This window comes from Salmo salar, chromosome ssa01, assembly GCF_905237065.1.
Source record: "Salmo salar chromosome ssa01, Ssal_v3.1, whole genome shotgun sequence".
NCBI classification, from domain to species: domain Eukaryota; kingdom Metazoa; phylum Chordata; class Actinopteri; order Salmoniformes; family Salmonidae; genus Salmo; species Salmo salar.
In genome coordinates this window covers 43,257,438-43,272,863 of record NC_059442.1, presented here as the reverse complement: position 1 = coordinate 43,272,863, position 15,426 = coordinate 43,257,438, and the positions used below count along the sequence as shown (strand labels likewise).

The 15,426-nt window shown below is 41.5% G+C and overlaps 1 protein-coding gene and 1 long non-coding RNA gene across 2 annotated transcripts; one reads left to right on the top strand and one right to left on the bottom strand.

The window, feature by feature from the left end:
- Positions 1-1,006: 1,006 nt before the first annotated feature.
- On the bottom strand, positions 1,007-3,162 carry LOC106603796 (uncharacterized). The gene is made up of 3 exons (XR_006769837.1): positions 3,082-3,162; positions 2,212-2,300; positions 1,007-1,929 (listed from the first exon to the last, which is right to left on the bottom strand). It is a non-coding gene; the product is annotated as an uncharacterized lncRNA (long non-coding RNA).
- A 102-nt stretch (positions 3,163-3,264) lies between these two features.
- pax9 (paired box 9) lies at positions 3,265-13,954 on the top strand. Its single transcript, XM_014197892.2, has 4 exons — positions 3,265-3,527; positions 4,226-4,858; positions 7,301-7,455; positions 11,802-13,954. The coding sequence occupies exons 1-4, from the start codon at positions 3,524-3,526 to the stop codon at positions 12,072-12,074; spliced, it is 1,065 nt and encodes a 354-aa protein (XP_014053367.1). The 5' UTR covers positions 3,265-3,523; the 3' UTR covers positions 12,075-13,954.
- Positions 13,955-15,426: the final 1,472 nt, after the last annotated feature.

Below are 15,426 nucleotides of genomic sequence, written 5' to 3'. Positions count from 1 at the left end.
AAGACCCATACATGGTTATCTTTAAAAAATGAATATGCCTAGAACAGAGGTATGCTAATGTTGATCATTTAATGTATGCATTATCTTAGCCTAAAAAAGTACAAGTCCCTTTGCTCCTGACTCTAGATTTGGTGCATAAAATTAAGGATTCCCGCATGGGTTACAAGCGAGATCAACAGACAGAAACGAAAATATTGAAATTGGGTTATTCCGTCAGCTGTCCTGTCGGTCTCACACATGCCCTAAAACCAGATAGTCGTGTTTAACGGATCAGGAAGGATGCGATGCGTTGACTTGCGGTCAGGACTATTCGACACGGTTAATTCTGTTTTAGTCATCTATGATACATGCCTTAAATACCGTCAGGCCTACTTCAAATAAGCAGGGCACCGCAAAGCTTTACCCTATACCATGCGCGCGGGACATTGTCCTGAACGGAGGACATGCATGGATAGTTGAATTCATTTTTAGTCATGCTGTTTAGAATGCCGCAAAACATAGCCTATAATTATTTAGCGACTCACTATTTGAGTGAAGTATGTATCCTAATATATTGGAAAATATCTGATGAAAGAATACAAATCGTGGCAACACGGACATCAAAAGATTCCTCCTGATCTAACAGATTACATGACGTGCCATGGTAATAACTGTGACTGTCATCGAAAAATCGCTCGTCACCTTTAATCTCCTCAGTGGTAGGTCATTTTATACCGTATTCATGAAATTAGAAAATCAACTATTTCGGTGGATTGCAACGCATAGTGTAAAGAAAAAAAGTCGGTTAGAATGAATAGGATAGAGATGATAGAGTTATACATAGGATTCTGTAGGATACTGTAGCCTCTATACTAGTTATAGGCCTACACATGGAACACAACGTGTAATTTCAAATGGTGAATTCCTACCATATGGTTGGCTATAACAATAATAATAATGTAATAATAATAATAATAATAATAATAATAATATAGGCTACAGGAAGAAATCCACAGGTAGGCAAAAATATATAAAAATACATATTTTATTGCCTACCGATAACAATAAAAATACAACCAAGAACAATAACAATAATAGCCTAATCTGATGTAGTCCTAGTCCTAATATCGCTTGGGCTGTAAATACATTTTAGCCTAAATCTCACTGATGAAACACGATCATTATTATCTCTGTAGGCAGTCTAAAGACCGTACATGTATCTATTTCACATTCCCCTACACACCTTGTTAACACTTATCTGTCAATGCCCAATTAACCCTTCAGATATACGTCTCACTGCGATAAGATTAAGTTAGACAAAACGTGTGAACAGAAAGAACAGAGCTAAACAGACAAGGGACTCGAAGTCCCATCACTAGACACTTAGCTATTCTTATTAGAACGTTAAGGAGATGGAATGGATGGCACGCAAATTCCCTTGAGGCTTTGAGTTGGCCCCAATGCACTCGCGCCCCCGGGGAATTCGCACTTGAAGCTGGTTTGCTCATAATCCAAAAGGCTAGTTTTATAAATCATAAATAAACTACTTCAAATCTTGATCAACATTGCACCATACATGGTCCGAATGGGGCTGTATAATATTTGTATAATATTAGTACACCAAAATGCTTTTCAAATACCATCACTTCTGAAAGTATCTACAATAGCCTACTAATTGTTGAGCGGAGACCTCTGATCCCTCGGACGTGACCCTTTGTTATTTCAGTCATCGGAAGCACCTCAATGGAAACAAGTTGAGCACGTTTTCCAATGGTAAACATTATCCTTAACGCATTAGTGACTGCCATGAGCGAGCGGGGTCCAGGGGAATCGGCCATGCCGGAACAAACACATCAGGAACACCCATAGAGCAGCTGGAAAACGAGCTAGACATTCAGAGTTCAGTGATCAGTAATCTGGAATCTCTCGCTGCTATAACAGACGAGGGCCCTGGAAGACACGGACAGCAAGAAGATGGTTAGAGTCTACGCCAATCTTGACAAATGAAGTGCAGAATAAGTTGGAGCACGTATCTGCGTGTAGCATAGGCCTATATAAAGGCTAGTGTTGATCTACTGAAATCTATTTCTAAGATGGGGAGCAAACGAAGCTTACTGTTGTGAAGTGACCCTTAGCAATAAGAGAAAGAGAAAGCCGTGAGCACAGGTCAACCATCGAGAGCTTCAAGAGCTAAGGTTTCTCGTGTAAACAGGAAACGAAGCGTCCGATTACCTGCGTGTGTAAGGCGTCCGATATCGCCTGTCAGATGGGTGAAATATAGGTGCAGTGGTAGTCAGCGCATTCATGGTATGTAGGGTAGTCTATAAATTGAATAAATAAACATGACATAACAGCATACAATATTTCGTAATAACGGAGAATGTATTTGAAATATGCTATTATAAGTTATTATAACTGCTTATTTGTATAAATACATTTTGTCGAATATACAAATCGAACATTTATTCAAGCTATTCAGTCCGTTTTCATGTAACATAGTTTTTCTGAGATGGCGCGTTGTAACTTTTTTAAACACTCAGTTGAATGTCAATATACAACCAAGGCTATATGTCGAAATATACCTTTTTTTTTGTATCTCAATTTTAGAAATAATAAGGATTATACACAACAACATTGAACCAAAAGTGTATATGGAATGAGTTATAATAGGACCCAAAGCCCGAATCAGCAGATGTGTTCTGCAGGCTACTGCTCACCGTCCATATACACCTATTTGATTTTGGTTGTGTACTTTATAAGTCAACGCCGATACATACCAAATCAAACAATTTGTTTGCCTTGCTTTGGAGTCCGTGTCACGATGTGCAACTATTCTGAATGTCTAATGTGATGTATTTGGTTGGTGAATGAATACATCCACGCACGTTAAGCTATCCAGTTTAACTTAGATAATATCAATTTGTAGGCTACCCATTTTACTTTCATAAAACATTAATTCCTCACTGACAATATAGGCAAACAAAATCCAAACACTTGGATTGCCACTGACTATTACATTGGGATTGTTGCATTGCTGCTTTATCCTGTAGCGTAGTTCATTGTTATGATTCATAATCACAATATTCATATAATTTTACTTACTTATATGTCATTTACCATTCCAGTAGAGTGCAATTCATAATTGCAATTCATGGTGGTAGGTTAACACTGTCTGTAGTTCCGGAAGAGAGGGGGTTGCCTTGCTGCACGAGCACAAACTTTCAGACCAATAGGAAAGCGTCTCTCTATAAACTCAAACTTCCATTGGCGGACCTAGCCTCGCCGAGAAGAAAAGTTTTGGAAGTCCGGCCCATGATTTGTCTGGATTGAAATGTAAGCCTGTCTCCCCTGCTATCAGGAAACACATCGCGGATTTGTCCTTCTCACTACTATCGTTAGTTCGGTTAACACAGTACCCGTGGCCGGAGGAGAGCGAGGATTTGTTCTCCCCTAGACAGGTTTCCGGACACCAGCGAAACTGGACTCGGAACTGGACGGAAGGCGTAACTCCGAGATCCCAATAATAATTTGTGGACTAAACGCAATGGGTAAGTTTATATGGAAATGTTGTGTGGCCGATGATGGAGTTAGTCTATAACAGGCACTCGACCGGATATTCCTACATCTTTCAAGGAACGAATTATACCTAACATTCTAATGAATCAATTATGATTGTAGGCCTATGGCTTGAAAAGCGATGGTATGGCTACAAATAAAGGCCGAACCGTTTTGAGCTCCAGTTGGTTTCATTATGGGATTTTCCAGTGGCCAGTATTAATAGCCAATTAGTAAAACTATAGCATAGCTATGCGTAAAACATATTTTTACTGCAAATATATATTGAAATTCAAATACAACGGTATAACAATGGAGCAGTATGTTATGCACAAACTGAAAATGTGCGGGGTTTTTATTTGCATGGGGCAGCCTAATGGTGGGACATGTTTTTATTTTCATCACACGCTTACTGAATCGATTCTTGCGCATCTGTTTCGAGTGCATTAAATACATATATCCCAATACATTTAAGACAATTTCATATGCTGTAAATAAGCATTTAATTTGTCCTTAACGGGTTGAAAACGACGTTGCAGACCGCCGTATGTCGACTAAGGACTCGGGAACGGGAGGCACGATTAACAACCCTAGACCTAAAGGCCCTTTACAGGCTACTACAGCTACAAGTCGTCCAATTTAAGATTTGTGTTTCATTGTGTTGCCTCTGTGTATGTTTCCATGACACCAGAGCCAGCCTTTGGAGAGGTGAACCAGCTCGGCGGGGTTTTTGTCAACGGCAGACCGCTTCCCAACGCAATCCGGCTGCGGATTGTAGAGCTCGCCCAGCTGGGCATCAGGCCTTGCGACATCAGCAGACAACTCCGGGTCTCCCACGGCTGCGTCAGCAAGATACTGGCCCGGTACAACGAGACCGGCTCTATACTCCCGGGAGCGATCGGGGGCAGCAAACCACGGGTCACCACGCCTACAGTGGTCAAGCACATACGGACATACAAGCAGAGGGACCCGGGTATCTTCGCCTGGGAGATCCGGGACAGGCTACTGGCTGACGGAGTTTGTGACAAGTTCAATCTACCATCTGTGAGCTCCATCAGTAGGATCCTCCGCAACAAGATTGGGAATCTGTCCCAGCAGAGCCAGTATGAGTCCAGCAAGCAGTCGTCTCACCCACCACCACAACCAACGCTACCATACAACCACATATACTCGTATCCGACCCCCATCGGAGCCTCTGGGACCAAAGTACCAACTCCCCCGGGCATGCACTCCCTACCTGGACACATGGCTATGCACAGGATATGGCCCTCCTCCCACTCGGTAACAGATATTCTGGGGATTCGGTCGATAACAGAGCAACAAAGTAAGCATGATTTTTACTTTGGTACGTGGGCAAACCAATTGCTTTAGTAAATGGTTAAAATTAATAGGAAAGCGCATGGGTTAGGATATGTCTGTCTCTGTGTGTGTGTGTGTAGTGGGCCTAGTGGCAAGATGTGTAACTTTATTAATTTGGAGGTATGTAGTTAAAAAATATATGACCAATGCACATACCGGTCTGTATATGCACTATATTACTAACTAATAACAGATAAAAGAGTGACTATTCTGGAACAAACTGCAAAAATAAATTGGCTAAGTTAATTATGTGTTATTTTGCCAGTATTGGTGAGTGCATACATGAGTAAAGTTTAGTTCCTAGTTCAAAGGTTGCATTAAAACAGATGGTTAAAGGAAGGCTTGCACTAATAATTAAGGGGCGGATGTGGAATATTAGTGGGATAATGAAGGGAAGGCGCAGCGGTGCACGAGGAGATGAACTAAAATCAAAATGAGGTGTTCAAAGCTTTGCCATGCCATGTCTTACAGCCAGACATTTTGTTCTTGCGTGCCTTGCTTCAAAATAGACTCCCCTGAAATGTAGTTTCACATGCGTTTAGTCTACCAGGCTGCTCCAATAGGCTACACTGAACTAGGCTACTAGACCTGTGTTGTTCCCTAAAGGCCCGATCCGAGTTTAGAGAACTTCTTTTTGTTACTTACAGTCAGGTTTGGACAGTTAGTTTTCACTAGTGTGCTACCACAAATACAAGTCTGTTTTGGAAACATTATAAAGCAAATCTGACCTCCGTCAATCATGATACATTACTGTTGTTGTGAATACCATTTTTAGTGACAACGTTTCTTGTGTTAGCAGAGTGTTAGATGTCAGTCGACCACCTATGCGCTTGTCATAACCGTGCTTCTGTCAGAAGGGAGAACGGCCTCGAATCTCACCGCCTTGTGGATATAAACATGCCCTTCTCCTTAGTGCTTGTATAGTCCATGAGGCCTCGGCCATTCCATGAATTAACTTAACTCAGACAATCTAAACAACAAGGCTTCGCCCCTCAAAGGCAGCGCCGATCTTCAAGCCGAACAAGAATTCCCGGATGCCTTTATAAACAACTTATGCATTTCCAAATTATTTGCAGATGTTTGCTGCAGGTTTTGAAAGCCGAAATAAGTGTCCTGTACACTGAATGACGTGAGGCCTTTTAGCGCCACAATCACTTCGCCAGCCTAGAGACTCAGGGTTTTAATCAAACAAATCCTTTACTATGACATAGAACTGCTATTGGGTTTACACTACAACAGTAGAGGGATACAGTAGACCTATTCTAAGACGAAGAGCGTTGACGCATATGGCGAATATCGCCGTCATGCGTAAAGATGCGTAAATCATCATAATTGCATTTGAATTATGGCGATATTTCCAAAGGCGTTGGTCATCAAATGGCACTCTCTCGCGCGCTCTCTCACACACACACACACACACACACACACACACACACACACACACACACACACACACACACACACACACACACACACACACACACACACACACACACACACACACACACACACACACACACACACACACACCTTTACGCATTGCACTGCACTATTTTATAAGCCAGGCCTACCATGCCATCAAGAAAGGAAAATAAAGTACCATGCATATGCATATTCCTTCCTCGAATGAACCTAAGACAGCTTTATGTCAGTGAATGATTATTAAGGAAATAGCAAGAGACCCAAACATTGTAGACCGACAAAAATATTTAAACAAATGTCTATGCACAAAATACACAACTCCAAGTAAAACCTGCTTTGTTGAAAGAAAGAAAAGGGGGTCGAGAAAAAAAAATGATCGACCCAATGGTCTTCTCAAGTTACAACACTGGTGGGCTTGCTTTTCCAATTCTAAACGTTAGCACCCGTGTATAATATCATATCCATCATGTACAAAGGGGAAACGGTTAAAGTACATCTCATTTGTCCCCACAGAAAGACTGGTTTGGTTAAATGTTACTGACCATTACAGCAATGTGCTGTTTCGGTTTGATCAGTAGGCTTAAGGCAAACACACACACACACACACACACACACACACACACACACACACACACACACACACACACACACACACACACACACACACACACACACACACGGGTTCTAGGCGCCCTCTGTATAAAATATAAGTTGGCCTAGAATTAATTCAGATTTGAAATGCCAAAAAGCTTTTTAAGTATAGGAATGTCTATGCATAAAATCGCAAATGTTGATCTTTCAAGTATTTTTCGTGTCTTTGCTGGATAACTTTTTGTTGGGGGGGGGGGTTGCTAAAAAGCTGTAGGGTGATGGTGAGGTGATATCAATGCCTAGGATGGTAGATGGGAGTGGTAGCGTGAAGTCTCTTCGGTTCATCTCCTCTGACTTCCCTCTCCTCTGTCTCTGTCTGTTTTGCCCCATGCAGTTAGTGACAATTCGTCCTTTCCCAGTGGCAAACTAGAAGAATGGAGCGTTATAAACAGGACACATTTTCCGCCGTCAGCAAGCTCTCCACTAGTCAATGGCGTGCAGGATGATAAACCACCGCATTCTATAGAACCTGAAGCAAAATACAAACAGGTAAAAGGAAACACATCCTTGATCAATAAAATTGCATCCTCGCCCATCTCTAACCTAATGTGTGTTAATCTCAACAACGGTGTAGTACAATATGATACCCTTCCATTTTTGGCCCACACTTATTGTATAATCCACGTAGAGTATGCTTTCTCGGCGCTTTCAGTCATATTGACACGCTCTCTCCGCTGGGTGTGAGCGGTATGCCTCCAGACAAGACACCGCACCGCAGAGTGTTTTGGGCCTAGGCTAAGGGTTGTTCTTACGGCTACATTAGGCCTACTGTGCTATTACATTACTATTACGTGTTGTAGTTTTGTAACCATCCTTGGCATACGATTGATTCCGTTCTGTGACAAATTAACCATGTACCTTGGACCCCATGACTCATCAATTTCCTTGCATGTGACAGCGTGTTGACAAATGGACATGTACTGAGAAGCTCATTGGCTGTCATTAGCGTAGCACGCCAAATTTAGATTGAAATTGAACAGCTTTTGTCGATATAGCCAAACGTTGCATGGCCAAACGCTGTAGGCATAATATATTTGAGAAATGATTTTGTATTTTTTTGTTGTTGAAAATCAGTGTTTTTTTTTAAAACTTTGTATTTTGCAGCCACTTGTCTTTGTCTTACAAGGTTTATACTTTAGGGATATGAACGAAGAAAAAAACATTTTGTGTAGACTTCTCAAGTCCTCATATTTTCGACCAGTGAACGTGGCAAGAGGAATCAAGTCGTTGATTCACGTCATTGGACAAGTTTCTACGGTTTATTTTTTGTTGCGAGAAGAGAAAATCCATAAGCACGAAACGGAGACAGGCCGACTCATAAGTTAATAATAAAAGTCTAGCCGTTGGAGAAAGATTATTTAAATGTTTAAATTCAAATTCAAATTTGAGTGTTGTGGTTGTATATGTTATGCTTACAAGGATCATTAGGACTTCCTAATTGCATTACATTTCCATATTGTCTTAGCCAATGTGCTAAAACAACTAATATTAGGCCTAATGTAAATGAAAAATAAGACTGAAGTTTAAATAATTAAAACGTAATGATACATTTAAATATTTTGACCAGTAGACTACATGTAGGCCTATTTAACACCCAATAATGATTTGCACGCTGATCTAATAGAAGTTGAAAGGCATTGCTGAAATTGTGGGTTCATTCCATCGGAACTTATCCCATGCACTAATAGGCCCATAGTCGAAAAACGTATTATATTTTAGTGTGTATAAACTTTGTTTCATTCCAAAAGTTTAATGAAGAACGTCTCACTAGACTCGGGATAGTCTTGCGTGAGAAAATATGGTGCATTTTATGTTGCAAAATAATATATCGACTGCAAACGGTGCAAACAACGTGTGAGGTAGAGGGACGAGGGAGAGGACAGGGAGTGTGAGCGTGCATGAGGGATATATTATGTGTAAGAAAGTGAGAGGGGGGAGGCATGCATAATTGGTATGATATATCGTCGGAGCCACGCGATCTATCTCGAGTTATGCGTGGTAACCTCAATATATTCAATAGGCTACGGTTTGATGCATCAATGGAGACAAATGATGCAGAATAACACATGCGGCGCCGGTGATATAACTCCCTGGGATAAAAATATGAAGAAGAAAAAAACCTAGCCCAATGCCTATATGAATAGTAGCCCTATAAATTGCATAATCAGCCATAGGTCAAGTGTGTATTTTTACTTCTACTTACTTTATATTTTGTGATTTTGTATATGTCAAAGTCTGATCTAAAGCAATCATCACAATATAAGAAACACTTATAATTCGATTAATTTTCAACTATTTTGATAGTAATTTGTAACGTATGCCTTTCTCTGCGTGCCACAGGCTGCTATAGGCCTATACTTGTCAATGGAACTTTATGTGTAGACGATAAATTGCTGATGTACTAGAACCTTTCAAAATGGTGCATATGCTATCCTATAGGCCTATATTTCAAAGCACAATACACATACTGCAGTCTGCACGCACTTTCGAGCACTCTACTCGTCAGCCCTCACCCCATGCACACACACAGTCCCTCCCTCCTTATAATACAACTCGAGTAGTCTTGTGGCGACTGAAGTAAGAAGTGGAGATTTTCAAAAAGCCGAAGGCCAATTGCTATATATTGATTATGTACAAATTCAAATACGTTGCTAAAATAAGGATTATTTTTCTCAGGTCTTTCGAGTGTCAGCGAACAGCGCATGTAGCCTATGCAGCTGAAACGACACAGTTATTTACTGATAAGAATGGAAAATAAAAAACTACCTCCCAATGACGGGTCAACAAAAGCGTTACAGATTAATAAAGACGATTTTTTGTTTTTATCGAACACACACGTAAGCATAAACAAATGAATTCAAGATGTATCCCAGCCTGAAATCAAATAAATAAATCGTAACTTCGGGTTCCTACATGTAGAACCTGATGTTTCTCTTAAACTGTACTTGAGGAGTCCCAGTCCTGCGCCTACGGGGCTGAGGGTGAGCTATCAATGTCACTTTTTGGAAGAATTGAATCATTAACTTTCGATTTAAGGTAATGACACACACATACATAAACAGTGCCCACGGCTCGGATGTGATGTTTAAATGCCTTTCTTCCGCTCCGGAATTCTAGAGGACAGTTTTTTTTTAATCAGACATAACATAGACCATTAGGTTTCATGCTAATGACAAATCACTGGTTTTGACTGACATTTTGGATACGACAGCATTTTCCCCACAGTTAAGCTATTATTTATTATTACAGCATTGAATGCATTTCAAGGCTTCTGTAGCCTAAATACCTCGAGATATTGGATTCTATTAAATAGCAGAACATATTTCTTATCAGGCTAAAGACTGCCTTGTGCAGCGTTTTCTTATATCAGTTCAGTGGCTGCCCATTCAATAGCAATTTGAATTGCTTTTATCCGTCAACAGAGATTATTTTCAGTCATCCGGTTCGTTAGATGCTTGTGCGTTTAGAAGAAAACACACTGTATGGAAACGATCATCAAAAATAATGCGAATTATGTAACGAAATAAAAACATTGGTAAGCCTGTCTTTTCCGTTTGCCTGAATTTACTGTAGAATCGATAGACGTTAATAGAGCTCTTGCACACAACAGGCAAGCCAAGGACTGTATTTTTTTAAAAGTATGACTTAACATTGAATATTGACAAATAAATGGGCGAGACAAACAAAAATTAGGCCTATGCGAAAAGCAAGTCGTGTAGAATATCATGATTTGATCGACTGAATCTAGCCTATTCCAATAAACCTGTATGTGTGTGATGTGTGTATTTCATTATTTATCAATATCCAATAACGGGGGGAAAAAATATTGTAGAAAATTAAGATATGAGCAACATGGGCTAGGCAAGTCTTCTTCCCGAACTATTTTTAGTTTTCACAAATTGAAATATCTTGAAAAAACTAAACATAAATTAAAAGCAGTGGGCCTACGGAAATACTCGGTAGAAAAACGAGATCATTTAACCTCAAACTAAAATGCCATTATGTAAGTTGGCCCATAGCATTTTGCTTAGTGAAATATAAAATATCAGTTAAATATATAGCCTCCTTAAAAACGGAAAGCGATTAGAATTGGAGTATCGCACGTGCTCCGTCATGGCCGTGGATTTCAGTCGAAAGAGAAAAAAAAACAATAGGCAATGGTTGTTTAGGTTGAGGAAATCCTGGACAAATATCAGACAGGAACGAGAAGTATGCTCACTTCTGCAGAAACCATTCTTATTCTCAGTAGTCATAGAATAGACCACCCACGCATATAATGTTGAATTGTGTGAATTCTTCAAGTTATGTTTTGTCATGGTGCCAAATAGTACTCATGCTTAACCCTGTACTTTTCTTTCCCTTCTTCATTTCTGTCATTCCAAATCTCCTCTCTCTCAATAAACCCTCAACTTCTCCCAACCCCTATTGTATTCAGCCCCCATTCACACTCTTGCCCCCATTTCACATGTTGTATACCGCACCACTGTACTCTTCACCCAAATTCTAACTCAACCCTAACCCTCACCTACTCTCACTTCTCCCTCTCCTTTTCCTCCTCTCTCTCTCTCTCTCTCTCTCTCTCTCGCTCTCTCCACATCCCTCACTGCCATACTATATCACATTTCCCTTGTACCTCTCCTCCTCCCCATGTCTCACCTTCTCTCTCTACCTCTGTCTAACCTTGTGTTTCTCTCCTCTCCCTCTAACAGACACAGAGTGGCCTGCCCGTGCACAGTGAACAGTTATGTCTCTCCACCTACCGCTCTTACCCGTGTCTCACTCACAGAACGCTCCAATGGTCTCACCAACCTCTCTCTCTCTCCTCTCCCTGACAGACGCAGAGTGGCTTGCCCACAGTGAACAGTTATGTCACAGCGCCCAGCATCCCAGCCTACCACCCTCCCACCCCAGTGTCGCCCTACATGGGGTACAGCGCCACCACGTCGGCCTATGTGACCGGTCCCACATGGCAGCCGCACAGTGGCAGTGCTCTCTATCACCACAGCTGTGACAACATCACCGCTCCACTGGCCTTCAAGGGTATGACAGCCCACCACCGTGACGCCATTCACCCCCATGCCCACCCCATCACGGCCTCAGCACTGTAGAACACAGACAGACGGGCCGGTCGGACGGATGGACGGACGGAGAGACAGAGGGAAGAAGAGGGGGAGCAGGACAGACGGACGGGCGGATGGAGATAAAAGAGGAGGGAGGGAGGAAGGAAGGAGATAAGGAGCAGGACAGAAGGAGAAATGGAGAGACAAGTCCTCCTTTACCATGGGTCTGGAGCCAGCTCATTACACTCAACTCTTCCGTATTTATATGGTGACCTCACCTAGGCCCCATAGCCATCACAACATTCTCTTCCATACCAAAGACATGGTGACCTCACCTAGGCCCCATACCCATCACAACATTCTCTTCCATACCAAAGACATGGTGACCTCACCTAGGCCCCATACCCATCACAACATTCTCTTCCATACCAAAGACATGGTGACGTCACCTAGGCCCCATACCCATCACAACATTCTCTTCCATACCAAAGACATGGTGACCTCACCTAGGCCCCATACCCATCACAACATTCTCTTCCATACCAAAGACATGGTGACCTCACCTAGGCCCCATACCCATCACAACATTCTCTTCCATACCAAAGACATGGTGACGCTCACCTAGGCCCCATACCCATCACAACATTCTCTTCCATACCAAAGACATGGTGACCTCACCTAGGCCCCATACCCATCACAACATTCTCTTCCATACCAAAGACATGGTGACCTCACCTAGGCCCCATACCCATCACAACATTCTCTTCCATACCAAAGACATGGTGACGTCACCTAGGCCCCATACCCATCACAACATTCTCTTCCATACCAAAGACATGGTGACCTCACCTAGGCCCCATACCCATCACAACATTCTCTTCCATACCAAAGACATGGTGACCTCACCTAGGCCCCATACCCATCACAACATTCTCTTCCATACCAAAGACATGGTGACCTCACCTAGGCCCCATACCCATCACAACATTCTCTTCCATACCAAAGACATGGTGACCTCACCTAGGCCCCATACCCATCACAACATTCTCTTCCATACCAAAGACATGGTGACGTCACCTAGGCCCCATACCCATCACAACATTCTCTTCCATACCAAAGACATGGTGACCTCACCTAGGCCCCATACCCATCACAACATTCTCTTCCATACCAAAGACATGGTGACCTCACCTAGGCCCCATACCCATCACAACATTCTCTTCCATACCAAAGACATGGTGTGGAGAACTCAAGTTAAACGCACAGTTAAAAACAGGACATGGAAGGGAAACCTTGCCACACTATCTACAGACATGACACTGGTCTGTGGCCCTGCAGAAAGCTGGCAGGACAGGTGTATTGAAGGACTGACTGGCTGTTTCTCATATTACCATGGCGGAAATTGTGCCATTCTCATCAAGAACTTGCCTCTTAAACCCATTTCTGCACACTTCTCTGCAAATGTTATTAGGGACAGGAGCTAAAATACTGTATGACAATCACAACCATGAGGAAAACAACGTTTGCATTTAAGTGTTTCAGGGGTGATATCAATTGGTATTGTTTGGGTTGTTTGTATTTTTCTTTTTTGTTTATTATTTTGATAAAATGTACGATCTTAATATTGAACATTGTTTTTTCACTTCTCGACTTAAATGTATGCCAAAGCTTCGGAGAAGTTATCTTCATGTTTATTTATTAGACTGACTAAAAGGTACTAGGGTTGAACGAAGTACAATCACTACATCAGAAGGCCACGGTGGAAACAGTATAGGCCTATCTGGATGTTCCCAACACACTTTGACAGCATTAGTCTTCTGCCTAATGTTTGAAACTACATTATGATAAAAACAGTACAGCTGCACAGGTCCAATCTATCCACAATGAAATTGAATGTATCTTAATTAAAGGAAATTGTTTGGATTTTACCCGATTCTTCCTGAATTGTAGCAGTTGTTTCAAAGACATTTCAAAAACTCATGTGTTAGAAGGACTATAAAAAAAATAAAAAATAAACCTTCTGCGTGAAATAATATTCTACACACTTTTAAAAGTCACACGCGTCGTACTAAATTAACCCAGTGTTGTATAAATATATGCAATCATTTGATACATTCTAAGCAAGCGCTTAGGCCTACATGAAAGATTTTTGATGGTCATAAAATCGTTCAAATTTGTCAGTGATATTAGGCTATATGTTAGCTACGACTCGAGGTTCAGAATGGCTGAAAATCTACAGTATTTACAATAACTTCTCTAAACATTCTCTGTGTGTTGCGACTTTCTTTGGCCAACCTAATGTTCGCTTGCCATGAGGCGAGAAGGACCGAATGTTGCGTGGGTGATTCCAACAGCGCATCGGGCGTAGTGATGTATTGGCAGAGTGGTATACGTAGGCTGTCTCATATAAAATTGATTCACTTGGAGTTTGGGCTAGGAAAAACGTGGTAAGGTTGCCGACGGGTGCTCTACAATTTCGCAATCCATAGAGAATACATCTCGTTCTTTCTCCTTTTCCCCTTTATGACATTTTGACTCTGAATAGGTAGGCCGCATTCCAATTATGCATGTGTTGAATTTATTTTGACCATTGTAACCTTCTCCTACCGATAATATCTTTACCCATATTAAAATGCACAGCTTTTGGCGTAGATAACATTTATTTGTTGTAGTTTAAAATTCATTTTTTCTAAGATACACATTTCTAATGGTTTTTAATAATATTTATTTTCAGTCTCAATGGATCTGAGAATATTGTGCGTTAAAAGTGACCAAAAGAGAGTGATTCAACGAGTGTCTCAAGAAATGTTTGACATGAAAGAAAGATGGTGTTCAGAAGGTCCATTCAACCATGGACTGGGTAAAGCACTCTAACCACAAGGCCACTGTTTTGGTACCTGTTTTGGTCATCTAGGTGTAAGTAAAAGTCTTTTGTGCCTCTAATGACGTCGTGTCTGTCTGATAAGGGGGCTGATGGAGGGAGGAGGAGCGAGAGTGTATGTATGTATGTATGTATGTATGTATGTATGTATGTATGTATGTATGTATGTATGTTGGAGTAGCAAACCGACCTCCACTCCAAGTCGGAGACTAGTACCGACAAAGAAATACTGTTTTGCCTGTGGTCTGTGAGGTCACCAGCCACCTGACCTAGTGTGTACACTCATTAAGTCCTTAGCAAACAGCAGGCCAGCAGCACCAGGCCAGCAGCACCAGGCTGAGGTTGTGCTGCAGAGAGGTGTGTACGTGTTTGTGTGTGTGTGTGTGAGCTTGATGAAACATGGCAGCTCTTTTAGAAAGTATACTTCATTAATATATTACATAGGCAAGGATGTAGGTTTCAGAGATGTGTGTGTGTGTGTGTGTGTGTGTGTGTGTGTGTGTGTGTGAGAGAGAAGTG

What these genes read in the sequence shown, in the direction of transcription:
- pax9 (XM_014197892.2), top strand. An exon ending in GTCGATAACAGAGCAACAAA is followed by an intron (nt 4,859 to 7,300) that starts GTAAGCATGATT and finishes TGCCCCATGCAG; the next exon opens with TTAGTGACAATTCGTCCTTT. An exon ending in CTGAAGCAAAATACAAACAG is followed by an intron (nt 7,456 to 11,801) that starts GTAAAAGGAAAC and finishes TCTCCCTGACAG; the next exon opens with ACGCAGAGTGGCTTGCCCAC.